Source organism: Dermacentor andersoni, chromosome 6, assembly GCF_023375885.2.
Source record: "Dermacentor andersoni chromosome 6, qqDerAnde1_hic_scaffold, whole genome shotgun sequence".
Lineage (NCBI taxonomy): Eukaryota > Metazoa > Arthropoda > Arachnida > Ixodida > Ixodidae > Dermacentor > Dermacentor andersoni.
This window is the reverse complement of record NC_092819.1, coordinates 85302228-85317937: the sequence shown is the minus strand read 5'-3', so window position 1 is coordinate 85317937 and position 15710 is coordinate 85302228. Positions and strand designations below refer to the sequence as shown.

Genomic DNA, 15710 nt, shown 5'->3' with positions numbered 1-15710 from the left:
GACTCCAATAGCGGCAGAATCCGTCTTGGCGGCACTTGGGTTACATTGAATATGTTGAACATACGTCGTCTCCCTTCAAAAACTCCTGCTTTTGGTTTGCCCCAGATTTTAAAGCGAGGACGGTAGCTCAGAAGGAATTGTTATATTATTTACCCGATTCTAATGCACATTTTTTTTCCCAAGAAAGTTCCTGTGAAAATTGCTTATGCAGGCAGTCCGACATGAAATGAAAGTTGCGTTCGCAACAGCCTACCATGAGAGCCAGCCTAGTCATCACCATTGCCATCACAAGATGGCGACCATGTATGGCAACAGAAGAAGTTCTCGTATAGCATGATCATGCCAATGCACCAGTTTCACCAGTTTCAGTCTGACTACGAAAGTACATTCAAACAATAAGTTATTTTACATCTTTAGCCAGGGACTCTGGAACCGAGCGGGGGGGCGCAGGAGGGGGGGCGGTCGCCCCCCCCCCTCCCGTTTTTCCAGAGGGGGCAGGGCCCCTCAACTTTCCGACTGTTTATGCTGAAATCAAATTTTTGACAAGAGTTGTAGTTAAATTTTCAAACTGGTGGTTGTGTGGTCCACTGCTTTCCAGAAGGCCGATTACCCACTGGACGTACAACGGTGGCACGATGGCCAGTTAAGAAGCCACAAATTAAGGCACGCCACTCAACACACAAGTAACCAAACTCTTTGTTAAATCACAACTACGCAAACAGGTGCACAAAAAATTGGTGAAATATTGACATAAGGCAACAACAACATTTCAATGGATAAGAAACATTTCCTTGATGCCACCGCACTTCCCCCACAAAATAATACACAAGCCAGGGAATCACCAGACACTGTATATTTCCAAACTACTTCTTAAGATCCAACAAAACTGACCACAACCTTTGCAATTGCGGAAAACCTGCACAAAAGATCGATGACCAGCTCATAGACTGCCCCCTAACAAGAAAGGAAAGACTACTCCTGACATGCAACTTTCCAAACACCACAGAATACAAACGTAATATAATGACACACCAGGGTACATACCAAGCCCCTGAAGAACTCGTAAAAAAAATCATCCAGATCGTTGACCAAGCCTACCTGCCCCAATCTTGGCTCCACGGCAGCCAGCCTTTGGTAACGCTACTGAACGGAAACCTTATCAGTCAGGCACAATAGCATATTCTGAAGTTCAGCCCTCTTCTTCTTCTTTCGGCTGCAAGTGAAAGCATTTTACAAATTCTGCAGGGGAAGTCTGCAGATATGCGTAAGATGATGGACCAGGTTGTCCGGTACCTGTAACTTGTGTTATCTGTGCCTGCATCAGCTGCTTCAAGAGAGCGATCTTTCAGTGCTGTTAGGCGAGCAAAAATTTTTGTCCAATCGAATGATGCCGAGGAGGCTGACACACCTTCTCCTCCTCCGCATGCACAAGAAGAGAGCTGCAGAACTGCCCTTGGATGCCGTTATGAAAGAGTTTGTGTCTAGAATGGCATAACAAACAGCGACCTTTGGCCTCCATTGACAACCTTTCCAGCCCCACGCCCTCTTGTCATGCCAGCCATGAAGCTCCTCAATCTGCGATAATAGCTTTGTACTTAGTGCCTGCTTTCTTGTCTACTTCTATCACACTTGTGTACTTGTGTCAGTTCCCATTTCCTTCACTGCGAGAGTGAATGCAGAAATATTAAAGACGATTTTTCGCAGCTTTCGAACCCGTTTGGTCATTTGCGCAGTCTGCGCAGGTTTTCAGTACCTTCTGAAATTTCCAACCATTTTTAAAGTGTATACTAATGCAGAATAAGCGAGGGCGCAAATATGTAAAATTTAATATGGCTAAAATGAACTAAAACAATAATTAATGTCATTAAAATTATGCTAATTATTAAAATAATAAAATTAAATGTAAATAAATAAGAATTGACAAATATTGAAAAAGAATAATAATAGGCACAACATACAAAGACGACAATGCTTGCTCCCCCACTCCCAAAAATGTTCCGGAGTCCCTGTCTTTAGCCAACGGCAACAAGACACATCACATGTTCTTGGAATCGCAGGACAAAAGGCTGTTTCACATGGCGCGATTTTCAGTCAGCGACGCAGCGAATTCCGTCGCTCAGCGACCGCTGCGACGTTGTGGGCTCTCTGCGACTGGGTTCCAACAAGTTGGTTGCGCCGTCGCTCAGTCGCAGCGATCGGCGCGATGTGGGAGGGGCAACGTGTGTTTCACTGCGCGTTGGTAGCTCTGTGGAGCAATGTCGCGCGTCAGTTCTAGCTATGTTTAGGGCGTACCCACCAGCGTTTGCAGCTTAGGAGCTTCATACATTTTTTTTCTTTCGCTTACACAATTCGTTTGAAAGGAGAAGCTGCACGCTATCCAGGTCGGGAGAAGGACGCCATGTCAACATAAGGCACGTACCCACTTGATCGCCGCCGCCGTCAACCTCTTCATCCCTACAAATTGCGCCATCTGCTTATATGCATGCACACTCAACAGTAGTTTGTTCTTCTGCAAAAGCAAATACTCATCCAGTAAAAAAAGTTGAGGCTTCCATAGTAACAACGAAACTAGAGTGTACTAAACGGAACCACCCCACCGACGCCGCGCAAGCCGCACGCTCATACTTGCGGTGTTGTGCAGCGCCTCACTCACCGTATCTGCAAGCTGTCGTAAAGTCTCAACGCTTTTAAACGTTAAAAAATGGTGTACCTATTCTATTATCGAATAAAAATAGGAAAATTCGAATATTTGGCTAGTTTCCATGCTGTTTTTACTTAACGATGCAGGCATGGATACTTTGTGAGCAGGAGGCAACCTTGCGCATCGCTGCGACGGTTATCGCGCTGCCGCAAACGCATGTGAAAGCTGTGAGCGAAAATCGCTCTGCGACGTGCGCGTCAGAACGATTTTTTTCGCCCCAATCGTGCCATGTGAAACAGCCTAAACTAGCAAGCTGGTTAGTCTAGGCGTGGGTCACCATCTTGTTTGTGGTTGTTGCGGAGTTGTTTGATAAATGCGGAAAATCGGATATGCAATGGACTGTACGGAAGATGATATGTTGTATTTCTTCGTAGACAGCAGTAAACTGCTAGTCCGATAGCGATGGCGACAACAAAAGTTTTCATTCTGTTAAGGTTGAGTTAACTGATTCTTGTCTTTTTCTTGTTGCTAGAATCAGAGGCATGGTGCCTTTTTCTTGCTAAAAAAATGGGTGCTTGTTCGATTTCTAGTTCAAACCCATAAAAAAGTAGGTGCGCATTTTATTCAGGGATGTGTTAGAATTTTAGCAAGTACTGCCAAATGAATTGGCAGCATATTTCGAGTCTTTTTCTGCATCTCGTTCAATTCAACTCGCCATATAATTTGACCAATTTTGATGGTCCCGTCAGGTTCGAATTAATCGAAGTCGACTGTGTTGGTTGTTAAGAGGCTAGTGACTACAGTGAAAGCTTGTTAATTCACAACTCGTTAATTCAAAATTTCAGATAATTCGAAGTAGCTGCCGTGGTCCATCCAACAATATATTGAAAGCAATGTGCAATGCATCCCACTAATTCATACTGAAATCCATGCTGCCACCGATAATTTGAACTCTGCACCATCATGGACGAGGAGTGTGCTAGTGTATGGGAGCACGTTGGCGATGCTGGCATTGTTGTGCGGGCTTTGCAGCTTTGCTCTTTCCAGCTACAGACCTTTGTTAGGCCTGACTGGAGAGAGATGCATTTGTGCCAGGCCAGGCACGGCCAACGCCTCTGTTGCAGGTCGGTTCTCACCCTCGCTCAAGACCTTCAAGATAAACATGTGGGCGTGGCGCTGCAATTTTTTTTTCTTTGTTGTTCCATTTTACATCTTGGAGGCTATTCTCTTTCTCTACGAGGTGTTCTGCCAAGCAGTGGCACCAGGTAATGTCTAAAATATGGCGGCCATGACGTTTATCGGCGCTTGCCGTACCAAAAAACCATGGCCTTTGAGATTTGCGGTCATTATTCAAAGGAAAGCGTCATTTGGATGGATGGATGTTATGGGCGTCCCCTTTGGAAAGGGGTGGTGGGTTGCCCCCAAGCTCTTGTTATTTTATTGCATAATGTCTAACCTATGTTAAAAAATAAAAAAAAAGATAATGAAAAAAAAAAACCGACGATGAACTCCCATAACCAAAGTTTTTGAACCCCTATTGTGAACTCTGTTTTTGTATGCCTCCGTTGTTTGTCATTTCCCTACTTCCACCAATCTTCCAATCTCCTCTTGCTAATCTCTATTGCGGACATGCTTACTTTCCCCCTGCTGTGACTGAACTCAAGGGCTTCAAGGAGGCCAGTGATTCCTAAATCGACCACTGGGCAAATATCTTCATATTCTAATAAAACATGCTCCATTGTTTCCCTAGCTTTACCGCAGCTAGCACATGCTTCTTCCTTCTTATATCTCGCTTTATAAGTGCGTGTTCTAAGGCATCCTGATCTCACTTCGAAAAGTAGTGAGCTTCCCTTTGAGTTATCATAAATTGTTTCTTTCCTGATTTCGTTTTTTCCTTTTAAGTAGTTACTCATGGCAGGTTTCTTTTCCATTGCCGCCACCCATGAGATTATCTCAGCCTCTCTGACTTTCTGCTTGACATTCTTTGTTGCTGTGTTGCCCACCCTACAGGCCGCGTACTTGCTAGTAAGCTTCTTAGTTCTTCTCCTCCACTGTGAATCAATGTTATTTCTGTATAAATACTTGAATGCTCTCCCAACCCATTAACTTTCTTCCATATTCCTCAGTCGTTCTTCATAATTAATTTTACTGTGAGCTCCCCTCACTTCAAAACTTGTCCAGCCCAGGAAGATACATGTTTGGACGCCACCTATAGCAGCGTGCAGCTGGTGCAGCTACGAAAGTACAACGGAGACCAACATTGCATCAGGTTGTGGTGTGTTTTGCGAGTGAATTTTAGACCGCAGCTCTTGTTCGTGTGGCAAGCGTCGGCGGTGCAAAGGCGTGCTTACGGTCCGATGTTTTCGGCACGGGCTGCTTACGGCCAGTCACGCTAGGCCACTTGCGCCGTGCCAGCCGCAGTGCCATCCCCTCTAGACATGCGCGCCATACCTGTGAGCGCTGCTGTCTTTGAAGCATGCATAGAATGAACCCCAACCCGCATGCATTTTGAACGGCAGTCTGCAGCCATCGACAAAGCGGCGGGGGGACCTTTTTTTCTCCGCGCCACGCATTGTAGGTCGGCGCAATGAATGCGTGAATGGAGCAAGAGCTATTTCGATGTCGGGCATGTCAGACTGCATTGGCTGTGTCTGGTTACATTGGTTGCGTCGGTGCTTCGAACTATAGATGTTGTTGTTCTCACCAACGTGACAGAGCGTGTGTACGCGCACATACTCACGTTTCATCAAACTATATACGCACCTTAACCTAGCAATTTTTTTTTCTGACTTTCGTTATTTCGAATTTTGTATAATTCGAATTTTCGTAGCATCCCCACAGAATTCGAATTAACGAGCTTTTACTGTAGTGTCTTTTGGCAGCCTGCTTAGCAGTGATGGCATGGTTGATTGGTCTGCTCTTCTCGCTCACAACTGTACTGACCACCTTTTTCTTAAAGTGATTATTTCTCAGCGAACTCTCCCAGACTTTCTTGACTGTGGCTGCCGCTATCCTGCCGAATAGGCACGTGTCATGTTTCCTAGCACCTGTGTGCGAGACCATGTTCGCACGAGAGCATGTGCGCGCACATCGGCTTCCATTAGGCCATGGAATGAAATGGGAAACACAGGAATGAAACAAGAAAAATAATGCTCAACTTTACCCCTGTATTTTGCATCACACTTCTCTCGGCACACATTTGGCCTCACCATTCTTATCACCATCTTTGTGACATCACTGTGTTAACATCTTGCAGTGTGCAATTGCATTAACTGCTGTTTGCATTTCGCCTTATATTGTAAACTGTGTAGTGCATAAACAAATACTTCATTATGTTAAAGTTGTGACTAGTTTGATGCATAAGTATAATCATATTACACATTGCATCACATTTGGTAGTATACCATTTAAGTAACCACTTCATGAAACCTCTGCTTCACACTGATTCCGACATGTGCGTTAGACTTGAATTATTTAAGCACCTTCTCGTGCATATTGTCTTTCTCTCTTCATGCAGGCCCTGAATGATGCAAAGCGTGAGCTGAAGTTCCTTCTCATCTACCTGCATGGCGATGACCACCAGGACACGCCAAACTTTTGCAGGTGAGTTGCTCTCGAAAGAGAGCCACGGGATGTAGAAAGGTGTGTAGGGGCATCGAGGGGTGAGGGACAACTCCCTGTTATTTCCCTCCTGCTCCCTTATTGCGCTCCTCCCACCACTGAAGAGTGCTAATTGATTAATAAAGGGAAAATGAGACATCGACCCAAACGTAGCAAATTGCTACAGAGGAAACCCATACGGGTTCCTCGAAAGAAAAGCCTCGCAGTTGAAAAAAATTTGCCCTGGTCTTGGATTTGAACCCAGACCAGGACGAGTTTTGCTTCAACTGCGAAGCTTCTTTTTTTTTCGAAGAACCCGTGTGGGTTTCCTTTCTAGCAATTTCCTACGTTTGGGTGGATGTCTCATTTTCCCTTTATTACTTCTCTACACCTTGAGGGCTTCCGCAGAACTATTAAGCCAAAGTGCTAATTGATGTTCATATCTGCTGAGCCCAGTTGTTATTTGAAGTGAACGTGCTTCAGCACAAGCAGCCCTCCTTGTAAAAAGTCTTGCTACAATTATACAACAACTTCGGCCACTGGGTAATTGCCACTAGGTATCCGCTCAAATAGACAAATTGGGCCACTGGGTATGGGAACATTGTCTGGTTAACATTCCTTCCTTTCTCTTGGCCGAACCTCCAGCATGGGTATGAGCTCGAATAGACAAGAAGAGGCAGGAAGGGAAGAAGTCGGCGATAGAAGCATCCAAGCGCAAAGTAAACAAAATGGGACGAGAGGGTGCATTGAGCTTGGAGCGTTGAGCTACATAGAAATGAAGAAGGGAAGGCATTTCAGTAAACATCAAAGAAATCATCGCTTATCACCCAATCACACTTATGTGTAAAATCAGCTAATTTTTATTGTTACTTTTGATTGTACTTCCATTGAAAAAAAAAGTGGCTTCAATCATGATAACATAAAAACACTAATATACTCAGCTCATTTTTCTTTTTTAGATGCAAATCGTCAACACTGAGAAAAGGACTAAGGCCAATTAAGCAGTGCTAACAATTTGGTGAGAATAAAAGAGAAAATTGGCCTTTTTGCAGCTAGGTGCTGTTTACATTCCATGCTTGAGAATGTTCAGAACTACGTATGAATTTTGTAGCACCTGTGTTAAACCTTCAATGCTCTACTTCAGTCACGGTGTTTCTGTCCTCTCTCTGTCGTGTGCTGTGTTAGCTGCTTCACCCATGTTCTCATTGAGATTTAGCATGGCCTTGTGCCTGGATCAGATATCATAAATTTCCACTTGCAGAAATAACAACTTTGCTATTTTCATGGCATATAGCTTATTGACATATTTTTCTTGTCCCCCTTGAATTCGTGTGTCGGCATGGAACTGTTTCAATGTTCCGGTTATAGAAAGGCTTTATTAAAGTAAAATGGCATACTGCAGTGCAAACTCTATTTGAAAGAGTGAAAAGGAATAGCAGAAAAGGCATTGCTAGAATATTGCAGCCATGGAATGTCTAGGCTAAAGGCAAGGATATCTGCATACAGCCAGATGTGTTGACAAACTTGGGCCATATTTTCAGTCAATCACTTTTGAAAATTTTCGCCTTATTTTGTGTAACTAGCATGGACGCATCAACAGGTGGCAGCTTTCCACACTGTGAAAAGATAGCATGCTTCTTATGGTGCCAAAGGTGCCGGCGCTCGTAGACGCCGATGCGTTTTGCACTAGTCATGGAAAATTTAACCCTTCGAGGGTCAATGACGTAAATATATGGCGCCGCGAACGAACTCCAAAACGGTCGATGCCGTATATTTACGGTGCCGTCTGTTCATTTATAGAGCGCGCCAATTTCTTAACTTTTTCTTTTCTTCATGTGCTGTCACTATGTGGGAATACAGGGAATTTTTCTCACGCGCCTCCCTCTCTCGGTTTTCGTTGCAGGGTTTGTTTTAGCGCTAGTTCACTCCCACGCGTCTATATACAGTAAACTCTCAGTTGTACGAACGTCGGTTTATCGAACATTTCAGAACAATGAACTTTTTAAAAATCCCTGGCAGTTTTCTTATAGATTCTATGCAAAATTGTTTCACTTAAACGAATTTCGGAACAGTCAATATTTCAGTTTCACGAACTCGCGCAGAGGATCAAGGCTTATTTTTGCGATCAGAACCGATGCCCGCCCTCATCAAACCGACGCTCCAGCGGCAATGTAATGTAACGTCGCTGTCGCTACAGCGCCCCTGGGGCAAAGGGGGCGGCGCGGAAAACGAACGACAACGAGGCATGACCTCCGAGATTACTTGCACAAACGAGCAAGCATGTAATCTCAGAGGCCATGAACAAAGTAACATCGCTGGTGCTTACAACGCCGCTACAGCAAAGCGGCGATCTGTGACACCACAAACCACGTGGTGTGTGTTTTTTTCGACCGGCTAGTTGCGGCATGGTCGTCGTCTCTTTCTTTCGAAGAAGAGGCGAAGAAGACGAAGAAGAGGCAACTGCCAAGCCAGTTTCAAGCCCTATAATTCTAACTGAGGTTGTAGGGTACATTGGAAAGTTGAGAGACTTTCTGCCTCAACAGCAAGCTGTGCCAGAAGCATACAAAAACATTGACTCTTTGGACAGTTTTGTTACTTCCTGTGCTTTAAAAGTACAAGTGCAGAAGAAGATTACAGGCTTTTTTTCTAAGTGAGAAAGGCAGCATTATAACTGTTATGAACGTTGTACTTGTTGATATGTACAAGTTCCATTTCACACATTTCTAACACTGTGGATGCCATGTCTTTTGCACCATGAATTGCACTTCAAACTTTTGCCTCTGTATGCCATGTCTTATGTTGGTCTAGTGAATATTCAGTTTAGTGAACTTTCAGTTAAATGAACTATTTCCTTTGGTCCCATGAAGTTCACTCAAGTGAGAGTTCACTGTAGTACCGCTCGCACATTGGCGCGTGCGCGAGCGGGCGGCGTTTCGGGTTTTGTTCTGTGGGTGGTTTCGGCTTCTTGCGTTTGCAAAACTGATGGCTGTCTCCTCACTAATCGCTCAAAGGGCGACCGCTTGTTTCTCACTCGTTTAGTGCTCACTGCAGTGCGCATAGGAAGGATGCCGCCATGCATGCGTTTCCGTTGCGTTTTTTTTTTTTTTTGAGACTCGTAAAACTAGTTGCCTCTGGTTGGCGATAAGATGAAGATTAGTGGAAGTTTGCCACATGTTTTGCTTTTTTGACGGGCACACAATCACACAGTTTTCTTGAGTGCATGCACCTATGCAGTTCGATTACGCTATGGACGTAAATATTAGGTAAGAGCAGGAACAGGTGAGAGTTGCGAAATATTTTCGTGTGCACATTTTCAAAGCCTTGAACTATAAGAATGCATAAAATTTTCAATTCTTATATGCTTATTTCCTTTTTTATTGTTGTTATTCATGAATGAAGAGTACATATATACGAACGCAGAATATTTTTTTCTCACTTTACGGTCACCCTAGAAAAATTACGGTAAATTTTTTTCGAAATAATTCCTTAAAGGGACCCTGAAACGATTTTGACGATTTTCTACAAACGTACTGAGTCATTAGAGTAGGTCATTCTGGTCATTAATTGACACATCTAAGTGCTCTGCGTAAAGCATGTAATTCATTATAAGGTTTTAAAAATGCACATCGCTGCTGATCTCAGCACACTGCTCGGCGTAATTTTAAGCCGCCCCTACCCGTATGACCGAAATCACCCATACGACGTCAGTGGGGCGAGCTATTGGATTGGCTGACCAGGGCGCGTGATCGATAATTTTTCAAACTTTATGGTAAACAAATGATGTTCGTAATAGTTGGAATGTTAGTTAATTTGTTTTTATAAAAAGAAAGTAACATAGAGAGAATGCACAAGCACAATTTTTCAGTACACTTAAGAACTTCCGGCACACAGCAAGTGTCGTCTGCTTGTGTTACAACGTGCTCCGTCTTTGACGAGAGCTCCGCCGTCAGTATCGGTTTGTCTTTTCGCGAGTGCTTTGATTCGACTTTGTTGCGTTGTGGACTGCAGACGTAGCGACTGGCAATATGTCAAGCTGCGACATCGTGTCCCTCTGCAAGCCAGTACACGAGCTGACTGGCTGCAGCGCATCGGACTGCCACTATCCGATCGGCACCAGGATTTGTGCGATTGCGGCCGTCACTTTACACCGGAAGATTACTAACGCAATAGCGTTTCGCGAGTCCGGTATTAGGGTAAACGCAAGCGCAACGGGACAGGGCCTGGCCATGAACAGAAGCGCAAATGTGAATGGTCTGCACGGTGCAGCCACCTGGTGGCATATAGCTCAACCACACACAGTAGCAGTAACAAAATATATTCTTCTTTGCTGCTCGTGTAAATTTTTCGCAGGCGTGTAATCATTAACACGTTGTTTTTGTAAATGTTTAAAATATTTTACACTTGGTTAGAGCAATATTAGCTCTTTCTTTGGCTGGTTAAGCTCTGCGCCAACGGGTGGCTGGACCGTGGAGGCAGGCACCCGTATCAGGCAGCTCACGTACGTCTACGCTAAAGTTAATTCACCAGCTTGAGTTTATGCCTCCACCGTTTCGTCAAAATATTCAGGTAATGTGTGATTACCGGAATAACAGACACGTTCGGCGCTACGACAGAATGCTTGCAACGCACGCTGCTTCGATAGCTTTCGCTTTGGGTCGACGGCCAAGTGGCTAACGGAGAGGTTTCTCGCGGTCGAGGGCGGGCTCCAAAACTACCGGAAGTGGACGATGTGACGTCGCATCGTGACGCAGAGCCAGTGAAGGGGGAGCTTAGCCCCGATCGCTCGGCGAACGAGTTGAGGAGAAAAAGCATGGCTAGGGAGGAGGGTAACTTGTAATCGCTTGTAGCTCCATTAATACGTAACGCTTCACTTAAATTGTGGTGCGAATGTTCTACTTAAGCTGTACGCTACGCGTTTACAAAATTTGTCCGAACCATTTCAGGGGCCCTTTAAGAAGAATTGGAATCTGCAATAAAAAAAATCGACCTTGGGCGGTCGCATCTGGCAAAAAAAATCTACCCTCAAAGGGTTAAGCTATCTCTGTAAGTGATGAACTGAGAATACGGCACACCTTTCTTGGCCGCTTGTGGTTGGCGACTGTACAGTAAAAGCTTGTTAATTCGAATTTTTGCGGGGATGCAACGAAAATTCTAATTATACAAAATTCGAAATAATAGAAGTCGGAAAAAAAAACAATCGCTCGGTTAAGATGCATATATAGTCCGGCGTAGTGTGAGCGCGTCCGCATTCACAACCCTGCTCAAATCTCAAAGGCCATGCTTTTTCGGTACTGCGAGCGCCGATAAACGTCACGGCTGCCATTTTTTAGACATTACCTGGTGCAGCTTCTCGGTAGAATGCCTCATAGAGAAAGAGCATAGCCTCCAAGATGTAAAAATGATAAAAGAAAGAAAATGCGGTGCCACATCTGCATTTTTATCTTAATGGTCTTGAGAGAGGGAGAGAATCGACCCAGGGATGCCACCTTACTCCCGTGCGCTAGCACTCTTCCCATCCACCATGGCGCGGAGTTCTAATTACTGGTGGCGGTGTGGATTTCAGTGTGAATTAGCGGGATGTGTTACATATTGCTTTTGATACATTGTTGGACGAACCGCGGTGGCTACTTCGAATTATTCGAAATTTCAAATTAATGAGTTACGAATTAACAAGCTTTTACTGTATACAGTAAAACCTCGTTGATTCGACCCTCGTTAATTAAGATAATCAGGACTCATCCTCTGGTCCCGGCAGCCGTGTGAACTGCGTAATGGAATCAAGCTCTTGTTCATTCAGACATATTTGGCCGCACATCGGTTCATTTGGACAAGTATCGGGGCGCAGTGAGTGCGGAGCACTGCAAATGTGCGATGCAAAAGAGCAAAAGTGGCGCTAGCAAACAATCGAAATGAAGCAGCCGAGTCCACATCGCTGAAGTCATCAGTGGAAATAATTCAAGGGATGGTTCGTGCCTATTTGTGCTTTTACAGCCTTCATTCTCGGGTTTACCGCTGCACAAAGCACTGCATTTGCCGCGTTCTTTCATAACTTCATAGTTGCCATCCATGATCGCGTCGATAGCGACTGCAGTTTCATCCGCAACGGTTGTGGCAGACCGTGGTTTCGTTTTTGACTCGGTGCAGTGGCTGCAAGCACAATGTCACAAACACAGTGGGAGCTGTCGAGGATGAAGAGCGCTGGCTACGTTGCGATAGACAGGCCATCTGTTTAGAGATCACTGGCAAAAAATAATTGGGATGTGTGAATTGGGATTGGGCAGCTTCCGCACTTATCTTGTGCATAATACAAACAGGATTTGCTGATTAATTCTGTAAATAAATGCATGTTGATGCAGTAGCCATATTTTTTTGTTTTCTTGATGCCCTCAGTAATTCAACATTTGGTTAATTCAGACATTTCTGTCAGTCCCATGATATCCCACTTAATGAGATCTCACTGTATGCCGACGCATTGCCTCCTTCACTAGATGCCTGCCACATGAGCAGAAAACCAACTGCCAAACCCTTTCCCTTTTCTCCTCTCCACTAGCATCGGTTGCAAGCACCACATGTGGCTGGCGGAACCACTGGGCACTACCTCGCATGGCTTCTGAAATCTTCAGCAGGTGTACGTGCTGATCTCAAAGGCCATTAACCTTAATCATAGCTCAGTGTATGTTTGCAGGCATTACAGGCAACAGCTATTCAAGAGCCAGACAACCAGCCTTTAACCCTTTGAAGGTTTTCGCCGTACATGTACGGCGGCGGTTTTCTGTCCCGCAAGGTCTTCGCCGTACGGGTACGGTTCCGACCCTCCGTTTGAAATTTCGCGCCATAATGACGATGAACGCTCATCAGGAGGTACTGCCACCTCTTAGCACTTACAAGATGCGTTTGAAATTGGTGCTACCTTCTTGGGGAGATAAACAGAGCTGATTGCTAGCTTCAGCGCGTCGCTCAGACTACGGCAACGCCCCTTTGGCAGTTTCGGTTTCGCCGCGTGATCGCAACGGAGGCACGCGAAACGTCATTTTTTTCTTTGTCTGCACTCTCTTGCAGGGCGGTAGAAGTTGATTTCTATCTTGATTGGCGCTGCTCTTAGCTTGCTTCAATGCCGTTCGCGAAGTATTCTCGCTCTCAGTGGCAACGCGCTTTCGCGGTTTCGGTTCCGCCACGTGATCGCAACGGAGGCTCGCGAAACGTGGTTTTTCTCTTTGTCAGCACGCTCTCGCAGGGGCGGCGGAAGTTGATTTCTATCTTGATTGGCACTGCTCTTAGCTTGTTTATCACCACTTGCTTATCAGTGCCGTTTGCGAGGTATTCTCGCTCTCCGCGGCAACGCGCTTACGCGAGAGGGTGCCTCAGGCCTCTGCCCAAGGCAGCCGCACGCAGAGATGGCATGTGTGCGCCAACACAACTCCTCGCTTCAAGAGAACAGACACGCATTTTAGGTGTGCAGACTGCGATAAGGCGCTGTGCGTAGACCCGTGTTTCAAGGAGTACCATGCTCGGAAATACTATTGAACATTTTGCAGTTCTGAGTGATGCCGACACCAAAATACTGTTCCTAATTATTTTTGACTATTTATTCCCGACTTAATACATTTTGTAGATTCAAGATCCGCAATAAAATAATTTGACCACCTGGGAAAGTTTTTTTCAAAATAATTCGACCCTCAAAGGGTTAAGAAGGGCGCTGATAGGATTGTGCCAATAGTGTTTTCACCGCGGTACCAACCACGTAAACACCATGCGCTGGGTCACAAGCCGTCAGCACCGCCCGCCACTTGTGATGATAGTGTCGGTCGCGAACGCCACCTCACGATGCTTGTTCACAACTGAGGGCAGGCCCATTGTCCTGGGAGCTCGAGCCACTCCGCAGGCATCTAGTAAAGGAGGCAACGGCCGACGCATCCAGCACCGAGTCCCATAAAATCTTGCGAAAGTGATAGTATCTCTGAAAGTTATTGACTGAGAATACCACCCCATATGTAGTCGAGCACGAAATGAACCTACAACCACCTCCACGAAAAATGTGCTCTGTCGCCATCTAGTGATGGCAATGACGTTGCATCTGACGGCTCTGACGTTAGGCTGTTACCAACGCCGCAAACATAGTTTTGGTGTCGTACCCGATTGTAATATGCAGGCAGCTTTCGAACCCATTTTCTCAGAAAACGTTGAATGTTAAATTTAGGCAAATCCGGTACTATATTGGTCTCCTAAAATGTTTCGCCAGTTTTCATTGCTTCTCACATTCACCCATTTGATTGTGTGTACATAATTGTCTTTTACTCGCAGGGATGTGCTGTCGTACCAACCACTGGTGGACTTAATCAATGGCCACATGCTTTTCTGGGCGTGTTCTGTAAACTACTCCGAAGGTTACCGAGGTAAGGGGAAGATTCATCCATCTATAGTGTGCTTAAATATTTTTTTCGCTAGTAGAGTATGATAATCTGCAAAGCACATTTATATTGGTTTGTCACTGTGACCTATTGGATACTCCTTAGGGTGCTCACCATCGTATTGCTCATTGAGAAGCTTGCCCATGGCCCTAGCCAAAATGCATGATATTATAACGAAAAGCTATATTTGCCACGCTCAGCACTGATACTGTCTCATTCCTCACAATCTCTCGTCTCACTACATTGTGGTGCTTGGAGTCGCCATAAACAGGCAATGAGATAGAAAGAGTCAAACAGGGGACTTGTGGTACCCCACTACTGAAAGATGGCTACTTTGGCTGTCGGAACATGATGAAACTTCTGGAAACCTTTTGAATGTGTTTTCATTGCACATTATATGTAGTATATTATGCTGAATCATACTGTGTGCATACCTACCAACCTTTATTATTTTATTGTAAGATTCCAGATTTTACTGCTTGTCGTATGAGACAAATATTTTACGATTATTTCACTTGGGTACAGTTTCGGACTAAAACAATTTCAAAAGAATGACAAATAGTACAGTTGCCCAGTGATATCTTAGGGCCTAATTTTTCGGACCCATCGATTATGCGGGCATGCACAAGCAGCAGTGACATCAAGTGATAGAAGCTATGTTAAACACAAACTGAATCTTCAACAGCTGTCACAGGACTACAGTAGAACCCCGCTGTTACGTTCCTCACTGCTGCGTTTTCCCGGCTGCTACGTCGTTTTCATCCGGTCCCGGTATAGCTTCCATAGGATCCAATGTATAAGGAACCCCGCTGTTACGTAGTCGCTGTGCAAATGTTCCCGCATGATACGTCGCAACTTAGCACTCCGAACCCGCCTGGGCTAAAGTAGGCAACGCGCTCCAACCGCCATTCTGGCTCTTGACGAGTTTTGGCCGGGCTTGGCTATAGAACTGGCTGCAAGAAGCCGCACGCCTGTTCGAGAGGCCGCAGGCCACCACTAAGTGGCCATTCGTGAAAAATGCTCTCACTATCATCACTGTGATTATGGTCACCGCATGTTTT

At 45.1% G+C, this 15710-nt stretch overlaps 1 protein-coding gene across 1 annotated transcript in view; it reads left to right on the top strand.

The window, feature by feature from the left end:
* Faf2 (Fas-associated factor 2) overlaps window positions 1-15710 on the top strand; it is a 49703-nt gene that overhangs the window by 20851 nt on the left and 13142 nt on the right. The window contains exons 7-8 of the mRNA XM_050171236.3: window positions 6159-6244; window positions 14543-14634. Coding sequence (XP_050027193.1) covers window positions 6159-6244; window positions 14543-14634 — 178 coding nt within the window. The remainder of the gene's footprint in view (window positions 1-6158; window positions 6245-14542; window positions 14635-15710) is intronic.